General features: G+C 37.4%; 1 protein-coding gene across 13 annotated transcripts in view; it reads right to left on the bottom strand.

Moving 5' to 3' along the window:
* The window catches only part of FRYL (FRY like transcription coactivator), a 168,517-nt gene that overhangs the window by 131,239 nt on the left and 11,032 nt on the right, over positions 1-26,246 (bottom strand). For 8 of the 13 annotated variants that reach the window (XM_053974826.1, XM_053974829.1, XM_053974827.1 and 5 more), the window contains exon 1: positions 4,683-4,957. In XM_053974826.1, the coding sequence (XP_053830801.1) occupies positions 4,683-4,857 (175 nt within the window). In that variant the 5' untranslated portion in view covers positions 4,858-4,957. Of the gene's footprint in view, positions 1-2,757; positions 2,832-4,682; positions 4,958-18,904; positions 19,106-26,246 lie in introns of those variants that run through there. The other 5 variants (XM_053974833.1, XM_053974837.1, XM_053974834.1 and 2 more) reach the window with 2 other exon arrangements.

Raw genomic sequence — 26,246 nt, 5'->3', positions numbered from 1 at the left:
AAGAGACATGAATAAAAGATGCATAAAGAGAGATATGAAAATGCAATACAAAGATAATCTAGTAAGTAACCAATAGCAATAAAAAATTGCTAAGCTCTCTTCGCCACGTGTCAGAGGAAAACAAGTCAATTATCCCCTCACTTTATACATATACTCCACACATTTATATCAATATACCCCACATGAGTAGATGTTAAGTAGGAAGAAATACTTCTAAATCCACCTTTGACTTTGTATGGAGCACTAAATTTCAATTACTTCACCACTTGACTAAAATATATTCATTGTAAATTTCTGCACACATTCTTCAGAAGAAACCCGGAGAAAAACTGCAGCAAAAGTATATTAAGTATATAGTCAAGCATGCAATTTTAAAAAATCAGATCTTCAATAAAATAAAGTAGAAATTACATTTGAGATGTGTCTGACAATTAAACACAACTATAGCTGACTTTCTGTATTAATGGTAAAATAAAGAAGTCAGAGGCATATCTCTTTGCACTTGGGCTTACTTTTAAAGATATTTGCTGGACCTTATTTTAGTTCTTTATTGACTCCATCTTAGGCTAATGCCTTACTTAAGAGACATTTACCCAGTGGTCATTTTATCTGCTTATAAGCAGTAATAATAAAACCAATCATGCCTGCCCTTAAAATAAAACTCTGGCAAGATGCTTGTTTTTCCATTTATCTAAAATATTTAAGAGTTCATTTTCCACAAATCAATTAAAACAGAGGATATCCAAAAGGTGACTGCTACTTTTGGTGATGGTAAGATATTTAATGCTGTCCCCACTACTGACCCAAAAGGCCCTTTCAGCAAGTTGATTCCCCTTGCCGATTCATTTCAAAAAGTGCCCCTAATACATTGGAACATTTTCCGTTGGCTTTGTGAAAATAATCAGCTCAGGGAAAAGCCACACCAGAACTCAAGAGAAGATGGGGAAGGCTGCACAGCTGTGAGTGAGATTGCCCTTTTCATTGACAGTAAACTGTTAGATCAGCCTGATCCACTTTAAAACTGCACTCAAAAATCGAACCAAAATCTCCTTTCCCTCCCTTCTGTTGCAAAGAGCTTCAAGCACAGATTCCAAAGGCCCTTAGGAGAGGTTGACTTATTATTTCTTATGGAAAATATACACAGAACAATTTCCTGGGGCATTACTCAAGCAAAACAATGTTATCTGCAGTGATAAGAAAACAAGGAGAGAGGTTAGAGGCTTTTATGTAAATAGTATTCTGGATCCCAAACAGTATTATGGAGCAGTCTTTAAACGCAAGCGAGCAGAGATTGTGGGGGGAAGCACACCAACCCCTCCAGTCCTTCCTAACCAAAACTCTGTACTTGGTGTTTATACATGAAATACAAGTCAGTTTCTGTACCCAAGTCCCTGGTCATCCTTTGCTGTACAGGGCTGATTAGAGATGCAACTGGGAGCTGAATTCGCCCTGCAGAGCAGCTGATAATACAGGGACACGTTGCTCACAGGTACTTTATGTGTATCCAGCCCCTGCTGCTAACCCCTGAGGCAGCCACGGCTCCGTTACTTTACCACCACAGAACACATTTCTGTTGGCGTATTTTTACTCTCCTAGCAGAAGCACTTGAAGTGAAGCAGGTTTTCCATACACAGAAATAACACGGGGACTGTAAGCAGTGAGAATACTCACATCACTGATCAAATTAATATCTCTTCTACGATTCTTGCAGATTTGACTTACACAGCTGGCCATTACAACAGTTCCACAGTATTAGCTACCCTGCCTTGTAACACAATGGAAGCACAGAGCTGCAACAGGAGGGCACATTTCACACAGCACAGGTACAGCTGCCATGTGCCAGCTCACACAGGGCAGTAGTGGCATTACCCTTCTTTAACACCACAACCTGAATTTTCCATGCTCAACTTTGCATGTTTCATTTGGATTGTAGATTTTTTTGAAACAAATATTTACAACTGAGAACATGTCCACTCTAAAACACTACAGCAAATTTTAAAAAACTGCAAGTTCTTTTTAATAACCTCTATTAAGCATTGTGATGCATACAGTCATATACAAACCCTTCAACAAGTCAGTTGTGGTTTTCTTCTACAATTGTACTAATTTTACACATCTAAAAAGACACTTCTGAAAAGACTTCTAAAATACACTTTAAACTATTCTGCCGGTTTCTGATTCTACATATTTTAAAAGATGTCTCACAGAGCATATATTTGTAAGGGCCTATTTTCAGCTCTTAAAGTATATACTGAGTAAATATTTTGACAGCTGCTATGATAAATATTTTAATAACAAACAACAACAAAAAATTTCACCACCTGACTTTCTCTCAAAAATTTTAAGTCAGCTAGATGCAAACCCAACTAGTTGGTATTATAAAAATAGTATTTTAGGATTTCAATGCCAGCAATAGGGTGTTTTTTGCTTGGTCTGTCTGTTGGAGAACTTCTAAAATATGGTTATACTTAAAAATAATTGTCAGGCTCAGAATTTCACCTAAATTCTCACCAAAACAAAAAAAAAAATCTTAAACAGCGGCAATAAGGAACAGAAAGTAAAAAGAAAAAAAAAAAACACCACTCACTCTCAAATTCAAACACAGTAACAGGACAAACCACCTTAGCTTTAAAAAATTACTGAGCTCCTCAGCAGCTTCATTATATTAAATTCTGCGGTGCATTAACACCATATCTGCCAACAATAAGCAAGTAAATGTTTACAATATTTTTTCAAATAATTCTATTGTTTTATTACCTGTTTGGTCAGCACCTGCCTTCTGCAGCATACCCAACTGGTAAACACAGTAGTTCTTTTGCTCTATTCCAGCACAGCAGCTCATTCCATTACCAAGATACAAAAATAGAAATAAGCAGATAATTTAAAGAGGATTCAGCTACTCTCTGCTATTGTAAAAGCATGATCCCAGAACAGACTCTAAGTCTTCATTTCGTAAATGATGACATCACACCATTAAGCAATATTAGTCAGGCACTGCTGGTTTCCACAAAATCACTCCTAATAGTCACCACTTGGCACATATTTAAGGACCAAGAGAGGAAAATTCATCTTTAACAGTCAGAGTAGTTTATTCTATGTTTATTATCCTCATTTGCTCAAACTATCAACAAAACACTGAACAAAGATGAATATGTCTGTTTTGTCTACAAACTTGAATCAGCCTACAGCATTTTCTTTTTACCTGACACAAAGACAATTCTGTTTCTTCTGAAGTTATAACATGTGGAAAAAATATTATTTAAATTGAGAGCTATAAAGAAATTAGAATATAGCATAAAAGCAGGATTGGTGAGATATTCATATGGAGATATTAAAGTCACAGTGATATCCAGCTATAAACTCCAGGGCTGTTGTAGAGCATTCCAAGTTAAATGAGGCTAAAATACCTTCACCATCAGACACCATGGGCTTCTGATCAGTTTTGAAGTATACAGGCAGCCATAACAGACTTTATTCTGTAGGCAACCTTCAATAACCCACAGCATTAGAACATTAGCTTGTTGTAATTTGCTGTGTACAGGAACAACTAGTTTAACAGATCAGAACTGTCCCTGATTCTCTCAGCTGCCTATTTTACTCAACCTGATATACCAAAAAAAGTAGTTCATGTTACAATCAGAAAGGCTAAGAGAAGTCTTCCCAAGGAAATCCTTTTCTCCCACCACCACCAAACCTTAACTCCCTAAGGCTGTAAGTTCATCACCCAGTAAGACAGATGAATGTCTCCATCTCAACCACTGCATGTAGACAGAAAAAAAAAAAAAAGCAGGTAAGGAAAAAATTTAAAAGCCGTACTAATTCTTGAAAATATCCAACCACACAGTGAAGGGCAAAACCTGCATCTGACAGCCAGCAGAATCCAAGACCATAAAGGCTCAAGACTGCACTATTTTAGCTGCAGGCAAAAAGAAAAAAAAAAGTAAAACTGAATTTTCCATTACCACTCAGCTGTACTATCTGAAAAAGGAACATGAACTAATTCTACTTTTTATTAGCACAACACACTAATAATATTTAGCCACTAACACATAGTAAAAAAAAAAATTAAAAAAGAAATCATATAAGCAACCTGACCCATGGTTCTTGAGGTTAAAAATTCTCTACACAATATCCATAATCTTACTTGACTTATTTATATAATATGTTTACTAAAAATGAGCAATCTTCGAAACACTAAAAAAGTGAAACACACACTGTTATGAGACAAAAAAATCTCTTAAAAGGAAAGCCTTTGAAAACTTAGGGGATCAAAAAAACAAGGAGAGAAAAGATGACACAAAACTCACATCTTGCACTGCAGCCACAGAGCTCTGTAGCACACTTTTCTCTAGACAACTTAGTGCCTAATTTTAAGTACATTACAGTTTAAAAACTTAAACTTATTCTTATCCCAGAAAGAGGAGAGGAAAAAGCCACACAGGCATGCAAAGACAAGAAGAAATCCTGAAATTAGAAATCCTGAAAACTTGCTTCCATATAGGTCACTAACAAGTGACAATGCATCAGTGATAAAATAGTTCTAAAGCTCAAGACACCATAGTCATAGGAACTCTGATAAAAAGGTCTTTTATAATCAAATTTGTCAATTTAACAAAATAACCATGATCTGAAGAAAGAGCTTAGCAATCAGTTTCCACCAGGTTGATGACATGGATACATACAGTAATCAGGACGTAAAACATGTGTCTCCTCGTCTTCATCTATTGTCTGTCCTAATGAAAACAGTCTGACCCGTCTCATCTTCAGCAGCCTTGGAGAGTTTTCACGGGCTGTACTCCCAACATCCAGAACATCTCCAGAAGCAGCAGTGGGAACAATTTTTTTCAGGAATTCCATTTTTACATGCCCTCTGTGTTCTCAGCAGTTATGTTCCACTTCACAGAGCGTGGCTCCCACATTAACTTCCTTGAGCACAGAGGTGGACTTCTTCTGGTGATGTTATGTTAAACCTGGGTGGTGCCAACAGCAGCGTCAGCTGCCAGCCAGCTGCTCCAAGGCAGATTCTAAAGACATTTAACTGTGCGGGCTGATAAGAAAACCAAACACCACCAAGCCTATATATTAACCCACGCAGGCCGAACTCTGCACGCCAAGGAGACACTATTTAGCACTGCAAAAGTTTTAAGCCCTAAGAAAATTTGCAACACATTTGCAAACTCGTATCTGACAGAGTTCAATAGCTCTTCATTTTCATGAAGTGCACAGCGAGAGTTCCTCTGTATTTGAAAGATAACACCATTCAGAAAGTCTAGGTGCTTTGTTTTTAAAGCTGGTGTATAACATCACCAATCACATTCTCACATAGTTTTAGCCACTAACTACAAAAATACTAACTTTTATTATATTTATGTTCTGTTTTGCAGGGACTCTGGTGCTATTTTTGCCACTTAAAATATTTGCACCACCTTCCAGAAAACTACAAGTACAGAAATAACCTGTCTCTTGTCCAAACATCCACTTTATCCCTAGGGCTACTTCTCCATACATGCCTGGTTTAGCTGAATTTTTTGGTTTTATTTTGGGAAGTTTAAATGTTGTTTTATATTTAGCTTAAAGAAGCCAGAAAGATGACTTGCATTTGGAGCAGAAAGTTCAAGGACAAAACAAATAAAATATCATAGCAGAAGAATGTTCCTTAGGGCTTTCTACAATTAGGAATACATATCATTGTTCGATTTAAAGTATTCTTTTATTTACTACACTTAGAGTGGAGATAGACACACACTGTACTAGGCAATATTCCTACCTCATTTACCACCAAAGACTGTACACACTGCTCAGAGGAAATACACTAAATACTCCAAACATCTCAGTGGCAGCCTGCATGATTCTGTTATTTTTATGAAGGCAGCACAGTGTCCAAGACATTGCTGAATGCAGGCAACACCATTACCTGAACTACACATGAAGCATAGCACACTTCTGTACATTCCTCAAAAGAAGGTATTTAATCTGAAATTCACTACTGTTTAGCTCTTAAAAAGAAAGTCTATGAAAGGTATGTAGCATAACATGTTTTAGGTCTCAGAGTTTCAGTTACAGGCTGACAAGGGGCTGCTCAACTGGATTAAGTTGTCAGTCTTACTCAACTGCCATGTATGTTGTTCAGAATGCCACAACTTGAAAAAGTTGGTACAAGTTCATTCAAGCTGCCACCTAAGATATTTTTCCAAGATCTTTATAGATTGGAAATGTCGTTTCTATTCAATTCTGCATTAAAATCCCCAGATATCCAGGTTAGTCCAAATTCTCCTTGTAAATGAATACAAACATCTACACAATTTTTCCTTATAAATTAATACAAAATTCTGACCTTCTCATAAGAGACATATTGCAAGAATACCACTTCCTGCAGGGAGATCAAGCAGAAAAGTCTCCCTAAAATGATTTAATTCACAGTATTTTATCCACAATACAAAAAAAAAATTACAGAGAAGTGGGTTTACGCATTTTCAGAACAATAATAAAGATACCACAAAGACAATTTGTGATTACAATAGATCATGAGTCATTACAAGCTCAAGCCTTCATTTATTCCTAATAGCATTATTTTCTATAGAATTACTTTTCTTCCCCTTGAAATCTTGCCACAAACCTACTTTGCAGCTCCTAGCATTTGGGAGCAAGAGAGAAATTCAGATGCTTCCATGAGACTGAGAATGCTTCCAACCATCCACCTGCCAAACTGCCATTTGCAGATGGGGCAACCAGATATTTCACTTTATACCTATCTTAAACACCCTCTGAAAGGCTCAAACCAGGTATCAAAGTACTCTTAACCACGCTATGGAAGTTTTATTATGTGTGTGGACTCAGGGTGGAGTCGACATGTGAAATTCAAGTACCTAGTGTGCCACTTAATGTTAAGTGCACAAGGTGTGACATTTTACACATGTGGCACACGTGAGTTAATCATGAATTTAAAAAACAATTAGGTATTGAAGCTATACTTTTTGTAAAATTAGAAAATGACAGCCTTTCAAGTAATAGGACACACAAAACACAAGAAATAAAAACGACCCTCCATACCATATGAGCATATTTCAGGATTAAACCTGATAAACTAATAAAGCTTATAAAAACAGATGTATCAAAAAGCTTTTGACTGATTTTTCCTTCAGTGTGGCTTTTGATTCTTAAGAAAAGAACATCGAGAAGCTTTCTACAGAAGATAGCAGGGGATACATACGTGTATATTTATATATGTATATGGATGGCTGCAGGTTAACTCCAGGATTGCCATACTTCACTACATTCTATGAAAACAGTCTTTTATAAAAAATGAGGGCAAGATCCAAGGTTTATGTTTTTGCCTTGGTATGTCATTTCACATACACTCCTCCCTCACATTTGTTCTTACCATTTTCTTAAACAGTACAATGTACAACTGTGGGTTCTATACAACCTAAGCGAGTTTTACAGATTATCTGTCAGTGTAAAACATACCAGAAGTCTTACAATTGTTATACCTAAATTCATGTTTAAACAAAAGTAAAACAAGCAATAATTTTTTCATTCAATAAATTTTAGCAGAATAAGAATAATAAGAATTTTTAATTCTTATTCTGGAACATCTAAACAAAAAGATAAAAAAATAGAAGATTTGCTCTTATAACTGTTATATGCATTACAGCAAGTTCTTTGATGTCTTTTCACATGTATTCCACTTTTGTTACACTCAAAGGATGACTCTGATATTGCGCTGAAGTCATTCAGGCTTCCCTGCCACAGTTCTTGATGTTTGTAGCACAAGCTGGCAAGATAACATCTGAGCTCTGCACCTCTCACTAACAGGAATCCACATTAGCAGAACTTTGCATCAGAAGGGATTGCAAACAGATCATGAAACTTGAAGAAGTATAATAGTGGGAGACTCAGTGAATGATCAGAGCACAACAGCACTTCTCAGAGCACTGTCTCCTTGGATTAGACCCTTCAGAACACAAATAGCCAAGCTGTTTGGCAGGGGTGCATAGAAAGCCACATAGGTGGGAATTCCATTGAAGCAGGTGAACCTGCTGATGGAGGAACATCCCAAGAATGAGAAATACTGGAAAAACAAAACACGGTCAATGAAAGAAAGATCCATGTGAGGGAAAACTACTTGCAAGTGACTTGAATTCACATGTGCAGAGAATTCCTAGAATTATCAATAATAATAGTAAAAGACAATTATAAACCAGACAAGATACTGGGAAGTACGGTTTTGGAAGGCCGCCTAGAGGCCCTACAGCCTACCACAAACAACACATCATTTGACACGTCTCTTCCCAAGCAAGAGTGCATTGCAAACCTGCAGCTTTGTAACAAGAAATGTTTCCAGAACTACCCCACTGTGCCAGCCCAGCCCTACCTGCTGTGGGAGAGGGGGCAGAGGTTTCTTTTATATTTATGCGTAAGACGGCGAAGGGTGCTGGAGGGCGGGGGAAGCGCGGTGCCGCCGGTCTCACCGGGATCCCGCACGGCGCGGTGCGGGAACACCGCAGCTCTCCAGGGGAGCCCCGCGCCCCCGCAGGGCTTTGCCCGCAGCGCCCCCCCGCGGCCTGAGGCCGCACTGCGCCCCCTCCGCCTGGCCCCGAGCTGCCGGCCCTCACAGCGCGGCCCTCACAGCGCGCTGGTTTTAACCCGTCGGTGCCGCACACACCGCCCTGGCACAGGAAAGCCGAGAGCTGCGCCCGATTTCACGGGCCCTCGCAGAAGGCAACAAGTTCAGGGGAGCTTGCTTAGCGCGGTGGGAACATGTGCAAAATACAGCCATATTAAGGAAACTCCCTGTCCGCCCATCCGGAAGCCACTCTGCCAGCCGCCCTGGCACCGCCTGAGCTGGGATTAAGGCCCCTCCGCAGCTGCACACCCCACACTCACAGTCAGACGAGGTTTCCCTGTAGGCTCTATCCCAGGGTTCCCACAGCAGAGTTTCAGATGTCCAGATCCTTAAAATAATTTAATCATGGTGCAATAATTTAATCACAAAATAACAGCTGGAGTTGGTGCCTCAGATGAGGGACCCTGAGCAAAGGAACCCCTGGGCGCTTATACCTTCACAGTCCAGGCACAGGGATGCCTGGGGTCTTCCAGCCGAGTCCTCAGCAGCCATGTCTCTAAGTGTCCTGGCCCCTGGCTGGCACCACAGGTCCCTGTGTCGTTCCTTGTGCAAAGGGTCGCCAACTCACGTTCTCTTGTCTCAGGCTCCTGGCTCCGCAGAGCTCAGCCTGGAGCTGCACACCGAGCCATATATGAGGAACGTATTCCTCAACAGCCATGCTGGCAATATGGCCATTGGTACAACCACGCTGGCAAAGGACACAGCTGGAGGCATTCCTGTGCCAGCAAAGTGAAGTTCACACTGCAAACGTTTGTGGTTTAAAGGTCTTTTCCAACCTAAACAATTCTATGATCTCCCCTTTATGTAAACACTGCTATGGAGTGGGTACATCTATTGGCACAAAGACCCTGCGCTTTCTCCCAGCTTTTCAGCAACAGGACAACGTTAACTGGACAGAACAACGTGTTTGGGATACAGAGTAGATGGGGTCGACTGATGAGGCGATTAAAAAATGGTTTCTTGCCAAATCAGTCTCGTGGAAGGGTGAGACTGTAAGGTTGTTACATCCAATGCCATCACATCAGAAGCAGTTTTAATTCTAGTTACAATGTCTTTTATGTATTTCTTGTCCAATCAACTACTTCCACAAAGCTCGCTAGCATCTTCATAAACCAATCGTTAATTGTTTTACATGATTCTGCCACAATGCAGCTCTTTTTATCCAATCATATAACTCTACAGTAACTTATTGCTGTATCTTCTACTTTTTACCAACTCTGTAACAAGTTCTAGTACTAGACTTTAAAATTTTCAACTATCTTGCTTAGCATATTTATTTGCTTACGTGAGGCATATTTCTACTTGCTTGAAACATATTTCTGCTTAAACTACTTAAACTACAAATCTTTATTCTTACTTTGTGTCTGTTTCACTTTTCTGTTCTAAACCTTCAAGCTTTCTCCAAGGTCTTAGGTCAAACATTGTATCCATCTCTATCTCTGAACTTGTATGCTCCAGGCCTTGTGAGCTCTCTGCGCCTGTATTTCCCAGAATGACACACCAAAAAAAGAAAAACAAAACTAAAAGAAAAAAAACAACCCACCAACATTCCCCTGCAAAAAAACTCTATACCCCACCAAAACAAGAACCTATAAAGCAAAACTATCCTTCCTGATGGGACACTGGTACTGGAGGCATCACCAAAGGAATTTCAACAGGAAAGACCCAGCAGGATAAGAAAGGGTGCAAGTTTTGCCTTTTGAAAGAGTGAGCAGGCCAAGTGATGCAAAGTGGTCTCTATGTGTTTGCAGGTCTTCAAGATGCATTAACATTCCTTGAGATTAAGGGTGTTAGCTATGCATCCCATACTGAACATAGCATATAAAACATCCTGAACACAGCATCAGTGTGCACCAAATACACATGACCATTTTCACCAACTTCCTCATTTCAACCTGACATCACTGTTTCATGTGGAAGCAAATCCTCTAAGAAAATAGACTAACTACAAGAAGACCCAAATACTTAGGAGAAAACCCAAATACATGAAGTTTCTTCTTGATGTTTAGAAGAGAAGACAAATTTGTAAGACTATTTGTAATAGTTTGCCTTATCCCAATGAAAAGAATCTATTCTTAAAAAAAAAAAAGTTATGATATAAGATACACAATTGAAAGCAGAATAAAGCAGTACAGCTACAAATCAGAGTCCAGCCTACAGGTATAAATTAACACACAGGCATTAAACTCATGAGAGGTAGTGGGCACTGGACATCCACGTTATACCTGCTAGGCAAATAGTAAGACACCCAATTTCACACAAAAGCCTGCATGGGTAGGGAAGACAAACCCTGTTTCTTCCTCTGTATATGCTGCATTTTTTTAAAATGGCAAGCCTTTTTGCTTTAGAACTACAACTGTCACATAGCTTTGAACAAAGAACATAGCCTAGAAAACATGCATGGGGAGAAAACAGTCTTATTGTGGTGTCATCTTTTGGCAGTTTGCACTAACCACTTTTAAGGACCCAACATATTTAAAGGAATCAACTTGCCATGTCTATTTCAAACTTTAAAAATATATTTAAGAAGCCATCCTTCATATAACTTACACTTAATTTTACAGTTAATTCCTAAGCTACTTGGCATTAATGGTTTCCTTGGTTCTGTTCAACTAATGTAATTTCACAGAAAAAACCCAACCAGGGACAAATCAATGTACAATTTTTCAATACATTCTCTCTATACCAGCACAAAATTGTTGCTGCTATTATTTTGCATACAAAATACTTTAAAATTAAGCCATTTAACCTTTCTATAGTTTTGGCTTACTGTTTTTTTTAAATGTACAAATGTGAATCGTTTCAGTTATCTCCACACTTTTCTTAGACACACCTAGCTATTTCCTGAGAAATGAAAGAAACAAACAACAGTCAGTTTCTGGTAAAGTTTCACTTTTCTTTCAATAACTTAGGCTGTATTTATTTCTTTTAAATGGGGCTGGAGAGCCTTTCCGAGCAAGTTGTGGGGCTTTTTCTTTGGAAGGTTGCAAATTTCCGGGAATGATTTGGGGGGGGGAGGTTTCAGAGTTTGGCTTTGATTATCTAGCATTAGAATGAAAAAAAAAAAAAATAGAAATATCTGTCAAAATATGTCCATCAGCAGTTGAACATAAAACGGTTATATTCACTGACTGAATACTGTATTATTCTTTTTAACAGAAAAGTCCCCAGATTTTTAGCATTTATGTATTACGTTTTAACTGTTCTTATCTTGAGGTCACATGCAAGAACACAATGCTTTCCTGAACTCATTAGGAGTTCCTGAGAAGATCAAGATATTGTCTACCCCACAGCTTCTACAATCCTCAGTCGGGCTTCCTGTTGCTAACTTCTTGCTTGTTCCAAGTACTGATATATTGCACAAGATCTTCCAAACCATGCTGCATAACCTGAACCATACCCATTTCCATGCAAGTAGAAACAGCAAGAGAAGACATTGTTATGCAATCCCATAGCAATAGAAATGGCCAGATCTTTTTTCTTATAAAATAATTGAAGTGAATAATGACAATCTTGATGTTGATATCTCTACATAAAGGACATTACAATAAGCAACATTTTAAAACCAAAGGTTCGCTGCCAGAACAACAATGGCAACACTGCTGTGAAAATGGATCTCTAAGGAATTGAGACCTGAAAACTTCTACCAAAAGCTTTTTAAGTGCTTTACAGAAAAAGAAGAGCTGCCAATTGTTAATGTATAGATCAGCCCGAACAGACAATAAGTGATAACCAGAGACCAAGTGCACATGTATTTCCAGAATTACTCAAGAACAGTGAGTCAACATGTATTTCTTAAACAAACATTTGGGCTATTTAGTTGATGATTTTTACAGCCATTGTCACAGTCTCTCTTAAAGAGTTTCTCTAGCACTACATAAAAGTACACATCTGTAGACTTTTTTCATGTTTGAATGGCCAACTTTTAAAATCATGTCAAAAGCATAAAAGTCAAGCAGCAAGGGAATCTATATTCCACTGTTCAAAAATAACCATCATTCCAATCCCAAAACTACATACAGCACACTTATCTTGTTTCCCTTATCAAGCTTAACCTAATTGTAGTTTATTGCTTAAAATTTTACACAAGGCAGGCACATTTAAAATGCTACTGACTTGGGGGAACTATCATTATCCTTTTTTCACTGTGACTTTTCTCCATAGCTTCTATTACTTAAAAAAATAAAACAAACATGGTTAGTGAGTTCATAGGATAAGCTCCATTTGCAATAGCTATGAAAAAGCTCTCAATGCCTACATTAAATACAGGTTCTGTCTTGGTTACACAGCATTCATCCATCTCATCTATTTTAGTTCTTCTCTTCCAAAATTAACTGGTTCTTGCAACATGGCCACAGAAAGCTTAATCTACAGGGCAAAATAGAAAGTAGAAACTAATATTCAACCTACTTGAAAGAAAACCCAACCCACCTGGGTGGCTGCATTCACAAGTCCATTCATGTGCATTGACATGTCTCTACTAATTTAGGCTCTGTTATACAGACCATAATACTAAAACTCTGAAACACTATATATATTGTATGAATATAACATATGTATCAGGATGAGTATTTAATAGGTTTCATTTTGGTGTTGTCTCAGCAAATGGGCTGGACTGTGAATGGGAACATCTGGGGTCCTGTCTTAAGGAGGAGGAAAAAAATAAGTAACAACAACCAAAACACCAGATACTGCAGGGAATGCTCCCAGTAGAATTCCACATGGGCCTATGGGCAACATGTAGCTTTAAATACATAAACACTTGCAAAATGTCATTCAAGTTTAACATAAAACAAGAAAAGAGGCAGAGAATTTGCACTGTTAGAATTTCTATAACGGAAAGACAGTGGATATAGTTTAGGTCCGGTGAGGTTTTGGTTTCAGGGCTTTGAGCACAGGAGAGGAAATTCTAACTTTCAGTGTTAGATGTTAGATGAAATCTGATTTCCTATTTGGAAACATACAACATACTTGGACGAAATAGAAGTCCAACTAAGGTACTAAATTAAAGTTCAAAGATATTTCTAGGAAGAAGGGGAGAAAAAACCCCTAAGTTTGAAACCAAACAGTTTTTGATTATTAGCAAATAACTAAACACAGTCACTAAATGCACTGCTATAATAACTAATTGTCACTATATCACAGTTGCTAAGTAAACAAACACATGACGATGAAGGAACTAAACAAAAAAAATGTTGAGCCACCCAAGAGAAAACATCAATTTCTTCCCTATATGGAACATTTATGTAATTATGCACAACCATGCATGTTTGTTTGCTAAATATAGTAAAGCTTATAAAATTGAAGAGTGGTAAACAAGATCACCATAAAAAATAAAAAACCCAGAAGCAATACACAGCACACTGACTTTGCAACTTCAGAAGGACAGTGAACAAACTGCTTAAAAGACAGCAATCAAGGCAAAGCTACTGTTCCTACACAACAGCTCTGCTGCTCAGGCATTCTGTCACCTGGGGGCAACAGCAAAGCTCAAAAGGCACTTCCATGTATCAACAGTTCTACCCAAGTACCACACCTTAAGGTAGATCTATGGAACAGACAGATTATGAGTGGTAAATTGTAAAGTAGACTAAGACTAAAGAGTGGTGGCATACTTTTTACTCACACATACCATCAGATTAAAATGATTATTCTAATTTCTAATGCCACAAGAAACATATACAAGATTAGCATGTATTGTAAAAGATTTATTAAAGATTTATTAGTATTATTTATTAAATTGCTGTATTACCTATCTGAAGGAGAGGTTAAGCCTGTTCCTGTTAGAAGCAGTAAGGAAAAAAAATCATCTGCCTTTGAAGAGGAGAGAGAGGAAACAAATTTAAGGACCTGACTGAACATGATCACCAAGGATGAGAAGAATTCTTTTATTTAAAGAAAAGAAGTGATGCTCCAGTCATCTGATGAGAACAGAAAGACTAAAGAAAGAACACCTGAGTGCTTTCTTCAGTTGTGACTTTTAATAATAAAAGACCAGTAATTGTAATAGTGAAACACAGGAATAGTGGAACACACTTTTCCAAAAATTTTCACAAACTGGAATTACTTCTTCCTCTTAGAGGAAATGTAAAAGAGGTGTGACAACTGTCATTTTGTCCATGCTAGGATTACCTTTCATCACTCACACAGAAGAGCCAATGAAATGTGGTTAAAATTAAGAATAGGAGCTAAGTACACGTGAAAGGGAGAAAGCTCCTTTTCTCACACAACCTTGTTATTCCTTCTTTAATTTCTGTATGTTTTAGACTGAATCCTTGTATTCTTTAAGGAGTGGCCCGAATTGAAGAACAGTTCTGCATCAGCAATGAGGCTTGCTGCACTTCATCATGCATTTCTGAGCCAGAGCATTACTGAGGAGGAACTAACCACAGCAGAAACAAGAACTTCATGACCAGTGGTGCACTGGACATGGAAATTGCCCTGGGCCAAGGGAGGCAAGATGTATAAAGCCCTGATGAGCAGAGGCACAAGGGAGGGCAACTCAGAGTTTCCACAGGAAAGTTCTGCAGCTACATAGGAGATATCAGAAGCAGCTACATCACTTGTGCTTCACCCAAACCTATGAAAACAATATCATTTTTCTTATCTTTGACATACTTGTTTTGTTTAAAGACATACAGTATTTTCATTAGCTGCTAACCAAGGAATAAGCATTTTCCAGTTCCTTAAAGATTTCTGGTTTCCATTCCATTATATATCATAGATTCAAACTGTAATATGGGATCTTTACTGTAACTTGTACAGTTACTCTACACCTTAATGTAGAAGTTACTGTTACTTTTAAATTAAGCACCTCTCCAAGTGAATTGCTTTCAAGCAAACAGTTACTGGCTGCAAATGGAGAACAGCAGCATCTCCACAACCAATATATAACAGCTGCCTGACCAAAAAAGCTTAAAAAAAAAGGGTTGAAGACATATATGGATACAGATAGCTGTATATATGTGTGTATATATACATACTAAAAAAGGGCTGTAATAGTGCAATTTTAAGCAACAGCAAAATTAGTTAGCATACAGAGTTCTTCTCCACAATCTTCCTGCTGATGCATAATGAGACTGCTAAAAGAAATTCACCACAGGTCTAGCCCCTTTGAAGGCCAAATGTATTTCATTTTAGGTGTTAGAAAACACCTACAGAGAGTGCCTTGTATATTATGCTCAATATACAGATTACATTTTTTAAAATGTGTTCAAAAGGAAAAAAAAAATCACACTAAAATTTATTGTTCATTGTCAAGATACACAGCTGTTCTTCATGCCAGAAAACAAGTTTTAAAAAAAAGTGTTACAAAATGTTGAAAACAGAAAATTTATGAATGTTGAATGCCACCTAAAAAGGAAAACCAACAAATAAAAACAAAGCACAAAGTCCACAGAATCCCAGGGAAAGTTAAGTCCTACCAGAGAGATTCAACATTTTTTCCCCTCTCATCTGACAGACACTTTCCCATTTCACAGATTAAGCAGCTCTTCTGTGTCCCTGTTAGCATTTCCATCTTCTGGGGTTTGTTTGGTAGATGTGCCTCAGATGTTCCACATTATTTGAACAACACGAGGCATTGAGTGTGAGGCATTCTGCAAGTCACTTGTCATTACAATTAGGTATGGTCTACAAAGCTCTTCAGCAGAAACATACCTCTCTAGTCAGGCATCAGAGCAAGAACAAATGTTCAAATGAAGCAGGAGGCAAGGGGGAAGCCCACAAAAAGCCTTATTAAACATCAGTGTGGCCCACTGAGCTATATCTTAATAGAAACTCTGTGATAACAAAAGAACTTAAATTTTCTGTTTATTTTTCCAATATCCACTTTGGAATTTATATTGACAGAACTAATGAAACTGCTGAGCAGAGTATCGAGTGAGTAACAAGTATTCCTTTAATCCTAAATTATTATTTAAGGAGAAGAAAAAAGAAAGGAATAAGAATTTTTTTTAAATAAAATACATTTAAAAAACCACTACACTTTTCTCCTCATGATAATCATTTATTAATTATGCTGGAAAATAAATTAACCAAACTTAGGTGCTACACTTGCAAAAATGCTTGTCAAGTATTAACAGGCACATTAATTACGTTGTATACTGCTCAAGAATTGCTTTTACAGAAATAGGTTTTTCAGCATAACTGGTGCTCCAGACAATATTACAGAAAAGTCATGTGAGCTTTTCAAGTCCTGACTGGACAAAGCCCTGAGCTACAAGGTTGATCAGGAAACTGATTCCAGGGAGTAAATTAGCAACACGGAAGAAGAATGGCAACAGGCACACTTTTTCCTTATCACACATATTTTTAAAGGAAAGCACTTGCATAAAACTCTCTCTGCATTCTCCAACAGGAAAATAGACCCTGAAAGACCACTTCTAACTAAAGTGAAAAACAAAAAGAAGCCCAGACACAACACATTTACTGCCTATAGAAAACACAGTAGGCTTTTAATACAGAAGACAATAGATACAAAATCTTGGACCCAGTGCTAAGAATATTTGTTTTAAACCTGATCTGTTAAAAACCTGATTGCTTTTTAAACATCTCACCACAAGTATAAAAAGCACAATAATTACTGAAAAGTATTCTAAAAACTAGATCAGTACTGAACAGTCTTGTTCCCAATAAAGAAAAACTACACAATCCAAACTTGAACATTTGAAATTTGTAATTGGAACACATTTTCTATGTAAACATAAAGGAATGTAGAAACATACATAAGCACTAAAACTTTTTAAAATTAGATAAAACTAAAGTTTTCCTAAGCAGGATAAGCATGGACAGAAGAAAAACTTACAGTAAAATATTACACTAATGTTCTCAAACCCTCTGCCTCCATTTTTCTACTTCATTTAAAAGACTGACTTGGAGTTCCTACTCTAATGTTCAAAGATGTACTTGCCTTCCTTGAACAATAGCAAGATATGGTCTTTAAGGTAAGCTTCTGCAGCAACAAATTTATTATACTTTGAGAGAAAGAACACATCAGTACAAAAATAATTACGGTATAAAATTCTAACAAAGGACAGTTGAGCAGGTCAGCATGTTACAATACATCACTGGAAATAAAAAACAGTAACAGAAGCAAACATGGGTACATGATATAATGGAGATGTTCCAAAGGCAGATCTTATCATGCATCCAAATTCTATTTTTTTGTATACTTCTCCTTCACAGAATATATAGAACAATACAAAATAAAGGAAAGTGAGAGCTATGACAAAATATTATATAACATATAATATTCTAATTATTAATGAAATTAGTTAATAATAAAACATAAAATATTCTATTACATTCTACAAAGTACTATAGAATACATAAATAATAAAACTGTCTTGAATACAAAAGTCCACGTAGCAAATAGCATATCAACAACAGCACTTCAATATTTTCGTCCTGTCACACCAATGTACCCTCTGCTCTCAAAGGCCAAAAGAAAGCATGGTCTATCAGTTTTACTACTTAACTATAGAAAAGCAGTATGCTATATTATTTTTGAAGGACAAAAAAAATAATAGATGTTGTTCGGATATATAATAGAATAATAGATGTTGTTTGGATCTATCCATGCTCATTTCAGCTCAGAAGCGCTTTAGTGACAATAGCTGTCCTGTACTTGACATCAATGCCTATTTATTTCCTACTGGTAAAATCCTTACATGCAAAGCAGCAAAGGAAAGAGCATCTGTGTACGTCACTGACTTAGGAATGAGAACTCTGACTACGGAACTAGAGGTCCCTTCCAGCCCAAAGCTTCCCACGAGTCCGTGCCGGCCCTTGCCAATGGACTGCAGTGCCCGGCTTCACCCACAAGGGGGCAGAGTGCAGGCGCCCGCCCGCACATCCCAAAGGCGGGAGGGCTCTGTTCCCACCAACTCCGAATCCCACGGAGCACTGACGCTCGTGAAAGACAACTTGAGCGAACTGCTGAACTTTCAGAAATTGCACAAAAGCAATGTACAATTCGAGAACTATTAAAAGCACAGAAACCACATCTGGCTTCGGAAGTCCCTAAGACGCAGATGACAGGGAGGGTATTTGCCCTGCTCCCAACCTCTTCCTTAGACATTCACTTTTGGCCGCGATCAGTTACAATGCTGTATTAAAACACACGTTCTTGTTGGATTTAACACAGTACAGACAGTCTTCTAGTCAGACAACTGAGAGGTAGCAGCTCAAGGTGTGTTAACAGCACAATATAGACAAGCAAAACAGAAAGCGACAGATGAAAATCTATTTATGACACTACTGTGAGAAAGACCTTACCACTTAGAAGCCATTGTTAACCACTGATGAGAGCTATCACTCTTAGGATGGATCCATCAAGACATTTTCCCCATGAGTCCAACGTTGTGCTTCAAGATGTAAGAGTAGACAAAGATGTAAACAGCTTCAAGTTGGCTGGTATGTAGCCAAAAATTGGAGAAAGATCTCCAAACACAGTACAGACAAATGAAATACAGAACTCTGAAAAAGAAACAAGAAAAAAAATCAAACCTTAGACATTTAACAGAGATGTCAACAACTTCCCAATGCTTTAGAATTCTAAATTTATCATTTAAAAACTATAATAATCTATTTGTTACATTTGTCTTCAAAATTGCTGTTCTGGTCAGAAGCTAATTATTCTTAACGATTTTTCCCCATGAAAGAGAAAAATTAAAACTGACACCAAAATAACATCTGGTTTCCCACACTCAGCATATTCTGCATGCATCCATTCCTTATGAAAGGTTTTAATTGCACTTTAGTTACAAACATATTTTTATTAATCATATCTAACCACTCTAAAATGCAAGCAATTCTGAATCAAATTTTTCATATTATTCCTTTTATTAATTTCTTTTCTGATTTTTTGGGTTTTTTTTTTTTCATCTGCTCAGTTAGCAGGAGGATGTGGTCAGAAAAAGAAACAAAACAATACTTCAGAGCTGGGTCTTCCTAACAAAGTCTTGAGAACTTCTGCAGATTCCTTCACAATAGAAGTTGGTATGCAGCTGACATACTTGCCACAACTTGCCTAAGCAGCAGATTCTTTTTTTCTTCTATAGTGCCAAACTACAGTAAAAGAAAGCACTTTAGTGTATTTCATTTTACCCTGAAGGCAGATCAAGCACTTTCAACTGCTTTTAACAACTCAAGTCTCATCATGCAGTAGCAGTCCACCACTCCGGAACATCTAGTTTATATGGGGAAGTTTTTTTTCTTCTTTTAAAAATTCATAGCTTGAAAAATGCCAGGAATTTAAAAATTCCATAGTTTGGAAATTTTCCAGGAAAAATTTGTAAAAAGCCCTGTATATCTAACATGATTTTCAGTGCTGTGATGCAGCACAAATGCAGCCGTTACCTTTAAGGATGTGTGAACTATTCAGTCATCATCAATTCTTTTATATACAATTTGTTCCACTTCTTAATTAGTGTTTCCAAAAATACAAAAGAGAGACCCATATAAGTGCAATCTAAAAGTAAAAAGCCACATCCTGAAGATTTTAAGATGTAAAAGAGAGCTTAAAAGTGGGACTGTGAGACAAGCAAGAAAATTAGATAAACTTTTGCAAATAGGAAGCAACCTGATGTTTATATATAAATTGGGAATGCATTAAGTAATTCCTTGGAAAAGAAAGTCAAATGTTTCAAAGACTTGACCAGTTACAAAGGAAAGCATTTAAAGACAGACAAAATTCTGACTGTAAATTTTACCTGTTAAATTTTGCAACACTTTAATAAAAATGTGGACTGTTTTCCATAGTCTGTGCATTTGACAGCGCAGTGCATTAAATACACACCACTTTACCTCTTCAGATAATTAGGATAAGTTAGCATTGTTTTCTGCACAGCAGAAATGCATCACCTTTCATCCCATATACATCAAACTGTACTACTCCCTTTGTTCTCTTCTTTTTGCTCCTTTTTTTTTTAATTAAAGATAAGCAATAGTTTATTTCAGTTCATGCCAAATCTTACATTCACCCCAGTTTGAAAGAGAGTGGGTCAGTTGTCCTTTAACTCCTCCCCTAATACAATCACTGGGAACAGCACTTTAACACAATCAAACCTATGCATTATTACCCTCCACAAAATTGACAGAACACCCAGACAGAAACCACCCTGGCATATGCTGACATTTTAGCTCACTACCTCAAGCAAAACACGTTCACAGGTACATCATCCATTCTGATCAGAGGCTTCCCTGCTTGCAGCCCTCAGAGCAGACACATACAAACACATCTTCCTTCACCATGCCATATTCAATCTCCCCCTCCCACCATAACACCACCCAACAGCCCAGCTGTTTAACAAAGGAAATAAAGTTAAGCTGAAAACTGACTTGACTGTCCAAGCTTTAGGAAGGCACTGTCAGTTCAGCTAGCAGACTGTTTGGAAAGAGGCCAGAAGGTGGGAAGCCCACAAAAAAACATGCAATGTACTCAAGTTTTTTTGTGCACACTGAGCAATAATGAATTTTATATTATAGCTGCTGCCCAGAACTTCAAGAACAACTACAACTGGATTTGAATACAGCCTGAGGTATTCTACAGAACCCATCTGATCAGATTAACTCAGACTACAGGAAAAAGAAAGTATCAGTAAAGGTAGCAAAAAGGTCAAAAGTCTCCAAAAGATGCCAGTGAAACCTACAATAGCTACAGCTTATTGCTGGTTCATTGGGCTTCATTTCCTAATGGCAGCTGACAAGTTAAAATATAACTATACTTCATCAGATTTTAAGTCAAAGGTATCACACAGGTGTAGTTTCAGTGTTTGGGGTTCACTCCTACGGAAGATTTATAAAAAGTTAAGAAGCAGAACATGAAAAAAAGAAACATAATAAAGTTGAAAACACGAGAGGTTTGCTATCATAAGGTTCAAAAAATAGTACAAAGAAAACTGATGCTACCTCTAAGTTTTAATACATAAAAGAATTCAGGACTCCTCTAACAACCTGAATTGGAAAACACAACTAAAAATTCAGCCAACTTCAAATCTGATCAAGTAACAGCACGTGTAACTTCTAATTACATAAACTTTTTCTTTGGAAGGAGAGGAGTTCACAGAGTGTTATTTTCAAGCTGTTGTATTATATTTACAGAGTAGCTGCTATAATGTTGGCTCCTATGCAAGACAGAACTCAACTTTAACTTTTGAGCAGCAATTAACATGCTCCAATTCAGCACACATTGCTAAGCGTAGGAGAGGTAGTATAGCAGATCACTTCCAAAAACTTCAGGGATGGGGATTAATACAAATGTTGCTGGAAATCCAAGTATCAGCAACTTCATTTAAGAAGATACACACAACACACTAAATTAGAGCCTTCCTCACAATTACTGGCCCAAAAGATTTAATAAGATGATACTTCAAAAGAAAGAAAAAAAGAAATATTAATAGTTTTAGCCATCTGCTAGAAGTGGTGTTTCCACACCACAAACCCTAACCAGGCTTCAATACACTATTTGCTTTTACACAGGTAGAATAAAGGCAGAGATGAACTATATCAGTTTTTATGACATTATTTGAAAAATTACACCAAGAAGCTTGAAGTTTAGGGGCAAACATTTACACAATGGTACTATGGTCACCCAAACCTGTGGCTGACCTATAACTTCAGCATTTTATAGAGCTAAGTAATCTGCTCTCACAAGCACTCCTATGATAACACACCACACCTGGTGAGCTCTGGTCCTCTTGTCAACTTACACCACCCCTCATACAGGAGGTAGAAGGAAGAAAACAACATTGTTAACTATAAACTAGATTTATTATACAACATATCAACTATATACAAGACTTCCCTGTTACAGACCAATTACACATTTTTTCCACTACAGCATGGGAAAATGATACCCGAAGGCTGAAAGATTTCCAGTGGCTGACCAGTTCCCTTGTTCTCCCAACCTTTTTCCTCAGCAACAGCATGCACTTACCAGACTACACTGAGCTTATTGCTTGCTGTCCTCCCAAGTAAGTGATAATGGTGACTGACATCAGGAATAGAAAAAAAAAAAGAGCTTGAGAACACCTGAATATTACAGAAACCACTTTTAAGCTAATTACCTCAGAAAATTGGATGTCATAGGAATAAAAAGGAGGAATGAAGTTTCCCAGGCTCCTTATACTCTAATCTACTCCATTTCCTTACTGATGCTTGGCACACTGTGTATCAACAGAAGATTTTTAGTAACAACTTTGTCCTTTTGCTTCCTGTAAAAGCTTTAAGAATATTAATAGTGTATAACAATAATCAGCACTACAAACTAAAAATGGTACATGATAAACTGGGTGTTACTAAATGCTGTCAAGAACACAGTAGTCATGCAATGCTCTCCCAATTTCACCAACCATCTCCTTACTGAAAACCAGTACGTTTTTTTTCCACTCCACAATCCACACAACCAGCAAGGCTGAGTGGCTGCTGATCAATTAATTGTGAGGAACCACAAAAGTCGTGAACAGGAGAGACACAGGTCACTAATGCAAAAACCAAGCCTTTGGGGGGCTTGGGCAGGGAGAAGTTCATTAAATACAAATATTGCACCTGGAAGATGCACAGATCATTGGTATGAAATTAATGTAGGTTCAACTTTTACATAACTGATGTGGAAATGAGATAACACTTACAAGGCATATCAAGATCACCTAAAAGGATTCATGGGACAAGAAGAAAAAACTGCCTCAGTCATAACAAAACTTTGGAATAGAGCCAACCACGTGCACCTGAGAACTACATGTGTTTTACTTTTTTCTTCCAAGAATTACAAATAGCTCTCCATGTACAAACTGATAAAGTTCAATTGAAAATACTCCCATTTGTAGCAAAGGATTTGCAAAATAAATTTGAGGGCTTGGTACTAAATGTGTGATAACTTGACCATGATAAACTTAAAATGGGTTATTTGAATTCTCTTTTCCTTAGTTATCATGAAAAGGGACTAAGTAAGTGAATGCCAAATCATATCCACTGGGCCAGGGCCACAAACCCTGCTTGTTCTTTGAATCTTTACCATAACTATATCTTTTGGAGTCTCATTTCAAAGTATTAGGAGTATGCCAAAACTCAGACTGTGTTTTTCCCACAGCAGAATGGATATTTCCATCTAGGTCTAAGATCTTTTCAGTTTCTCAGATTATTCTCTTTAGAATAATTGCCTTTACTAGTGCCACAAGGAACCCACTGCCTTCAGAAAGCAGTGATGCAGTCATACCTTTCCAAGGTGCTCATGCCCTCTGATTGCTTCTTTACCCCTGCTATTTTCAGATTGTTAATTTAGAGGAGTGTTTCCTCAGCTGTAGTACAGAACTAAATATTTTGGGCCCCCTATTAATTTGGACTAGCAATCTGAGAGAAAGTATTTCTCTGCTGCTTTTCAAGAAACTGCAGCAGAGAAATACTTTCTCTGCAAGTGTTCAATCTGCCAGTGATCTGCAGAGGACCAAGAAATTACAGTTCTTTCCACTTAGCATGAGAGGTGGTAAGCAATTCAGATGTTCAAATTACCTTAAAGAAACTTTGCCTCCACCAGGAAAACAGCAAAAACTAAGTCTGTATAGTATTTAAAAATTTGTGCTGGAACATGAGTATTTCCAAGAGAAGAAATGAGTAAGACCCCAGCTTGCCTAATTTTATGTCCCCTAGAATTTATCATCACCTGTGCCTTCTTATTTCATATGCACTCAGAAGGGAAAACATCAGACCCCTACCAAGAGCAACAACCATCATCTCCTCAGATGCACTGCTGCCCTCAACAGTAAAACACAACAGTGTGTCTGCAGTGTTTGCATTCATCTGAACACCACTGCTCACCATCATCTATACTAACAACGTTTCAGCCACAGGAAAAGTGAGAACTTCCATGAGTGTGCAGTGTAGGCAAGAAGCTTTAAACTCTGACCTCTGCACCACCACCACTACTGCAACAACTGAGAAAATGAAAAAAAAAAAAAAAAAAAGCTAAATGGCTTTAGAAACTAAACTCCTTTTTTAACTTTTTACAAAATAAATTGCAAGCACAGCTAAGCTAAAAATTATTCTGAAACTAAATAAATTAGATCCAAAGAACAGGACCTTTTATCTCACCTTCAAACTGCTTTTGGCAATTTCCTACTTTTGAAAGTATCTCAAACCAAAACCAACAATCCCTTTTTATTCAATCAGCTTTTGGAGATCAGTATCTAGCAGGATTCAAGCACTTGAAATTAAGAAATGATACAAAAATCAACACCTTATGTAGAACATCACTTAACAGACTGCTAAGGCTCAAAATGTATTCTCTTTTTTAAAAAGTGACAAAAACTATAAAACTGGTCAGTACCAGTTCTGTTAGTGTATCTATATAGAGAAAAATATGGCAATTTTTCTTAGTTATGATAGAACATTAGGAGGAACCAACATGAACTTTACGCACTTTCAGTACCAAGGTCTATATGAGTTAAATAAATAACACCACCCCACTGCCCCACCCACACCAAAAACACCTCACCACTTTACTCCCTCAAACAAAGCAGGAAGCTGCTTTCCCCACTTCCTCCCCTCAAAGCATCTTCAATAAAGGTTAAACTAAGGTCCTATAAATAAAACACCTGTAGTTCTTCCAATATGCTGACCAAACAACAACTAAGTAGAACATCAATAATGTACAATATAGCAAGAATAACATCAGTTAGCAGATTTCTTAGCTACTCAAGTAGTTCCAGAAAAACACTTCAATTGATATATCCCAATCTAGTGCAATTATCTCGGCCTCTGGAAATAGAATACAAATACTGCAGAAAAAGCAGTAGTGCTAACTGCTTTTGAGCTATGGTGATCAGAATGGGGACTTTGCTGTACCTGCAGACCATCTCAACCCATTCTTTTTTCTTAAACTATAGAGTTCATAGAGTCTATATTTACACAGGGTGAGATATGAACTTGCTTTTTCACTTTAAAAAAAAGCTCAAATGAGGCCAGTCTGCACACTCCAGGGTAACAATAACAAACATTAAAGTAGCTGAATTATTATTCTTGTTTCTAGGCACAAAACATTATTAAAGCGCTAGTGATTTCTCTCTCTACTGCATTCTAGTCTTCCCATAATAATCACATAGTAGTTTTCAAAGAGCCACCTGCAAAATTCAGAATGTCTTGCGTCCCTAACATATGTCAGTTCTTCAGCTTGGAACATTTGAATCACTGAGCTACAGTCACAAAGATTTTATGCCCTTAAACTACCTAAGTTATATAAGAGTTTTATATACTAGATATGATTTGATGAGAACATGCAATAAAGGCTACTTTCAAATTATGGAGACTAGAACATACTAAATGGAACTATTTATTCTTAATTTAAAAAGGCAAGACAAGAGAACAACAACTTGCACTGTGGTATAACACGGAATACACTATGCAATACCTTCTGTAGATACTCTCCCAGGAGATACAAGGTTGGGTTTCCAACTGGATCAAATCAGCTGCACACAATTTACCTCAGCACCACAAAAATAAAAGTACAATCTGTGCTGATGGTTTGTTTACAGATTCTGAATTACAGACTATAACATCATAGCCTGATCATGACTTACAGGAAGAGAAGTGTTCAGAAACACTTTGAAATAAGGTTCATTTTTCC

The sequence above is a fragment of the Vidua macroura genome, chromosome 4, assembly GCF_024509145.1.
Source record: "Vidua macroura isolate BioBank_ID:100142 chromosome 4, ASM2450914v1, whole genome shotgun sequence".
Lineage (NCBI taxonomy): Eukaryota > Metazoa > Chordata > Aves > Passeriformes > Viduidae > Vidua > Vidua macroura.
The sequence above is the reverse complement of the archived record's forward strand: the minus strand, read 5'-3'. Positions and strand labels throughout refer to the sequence as shown.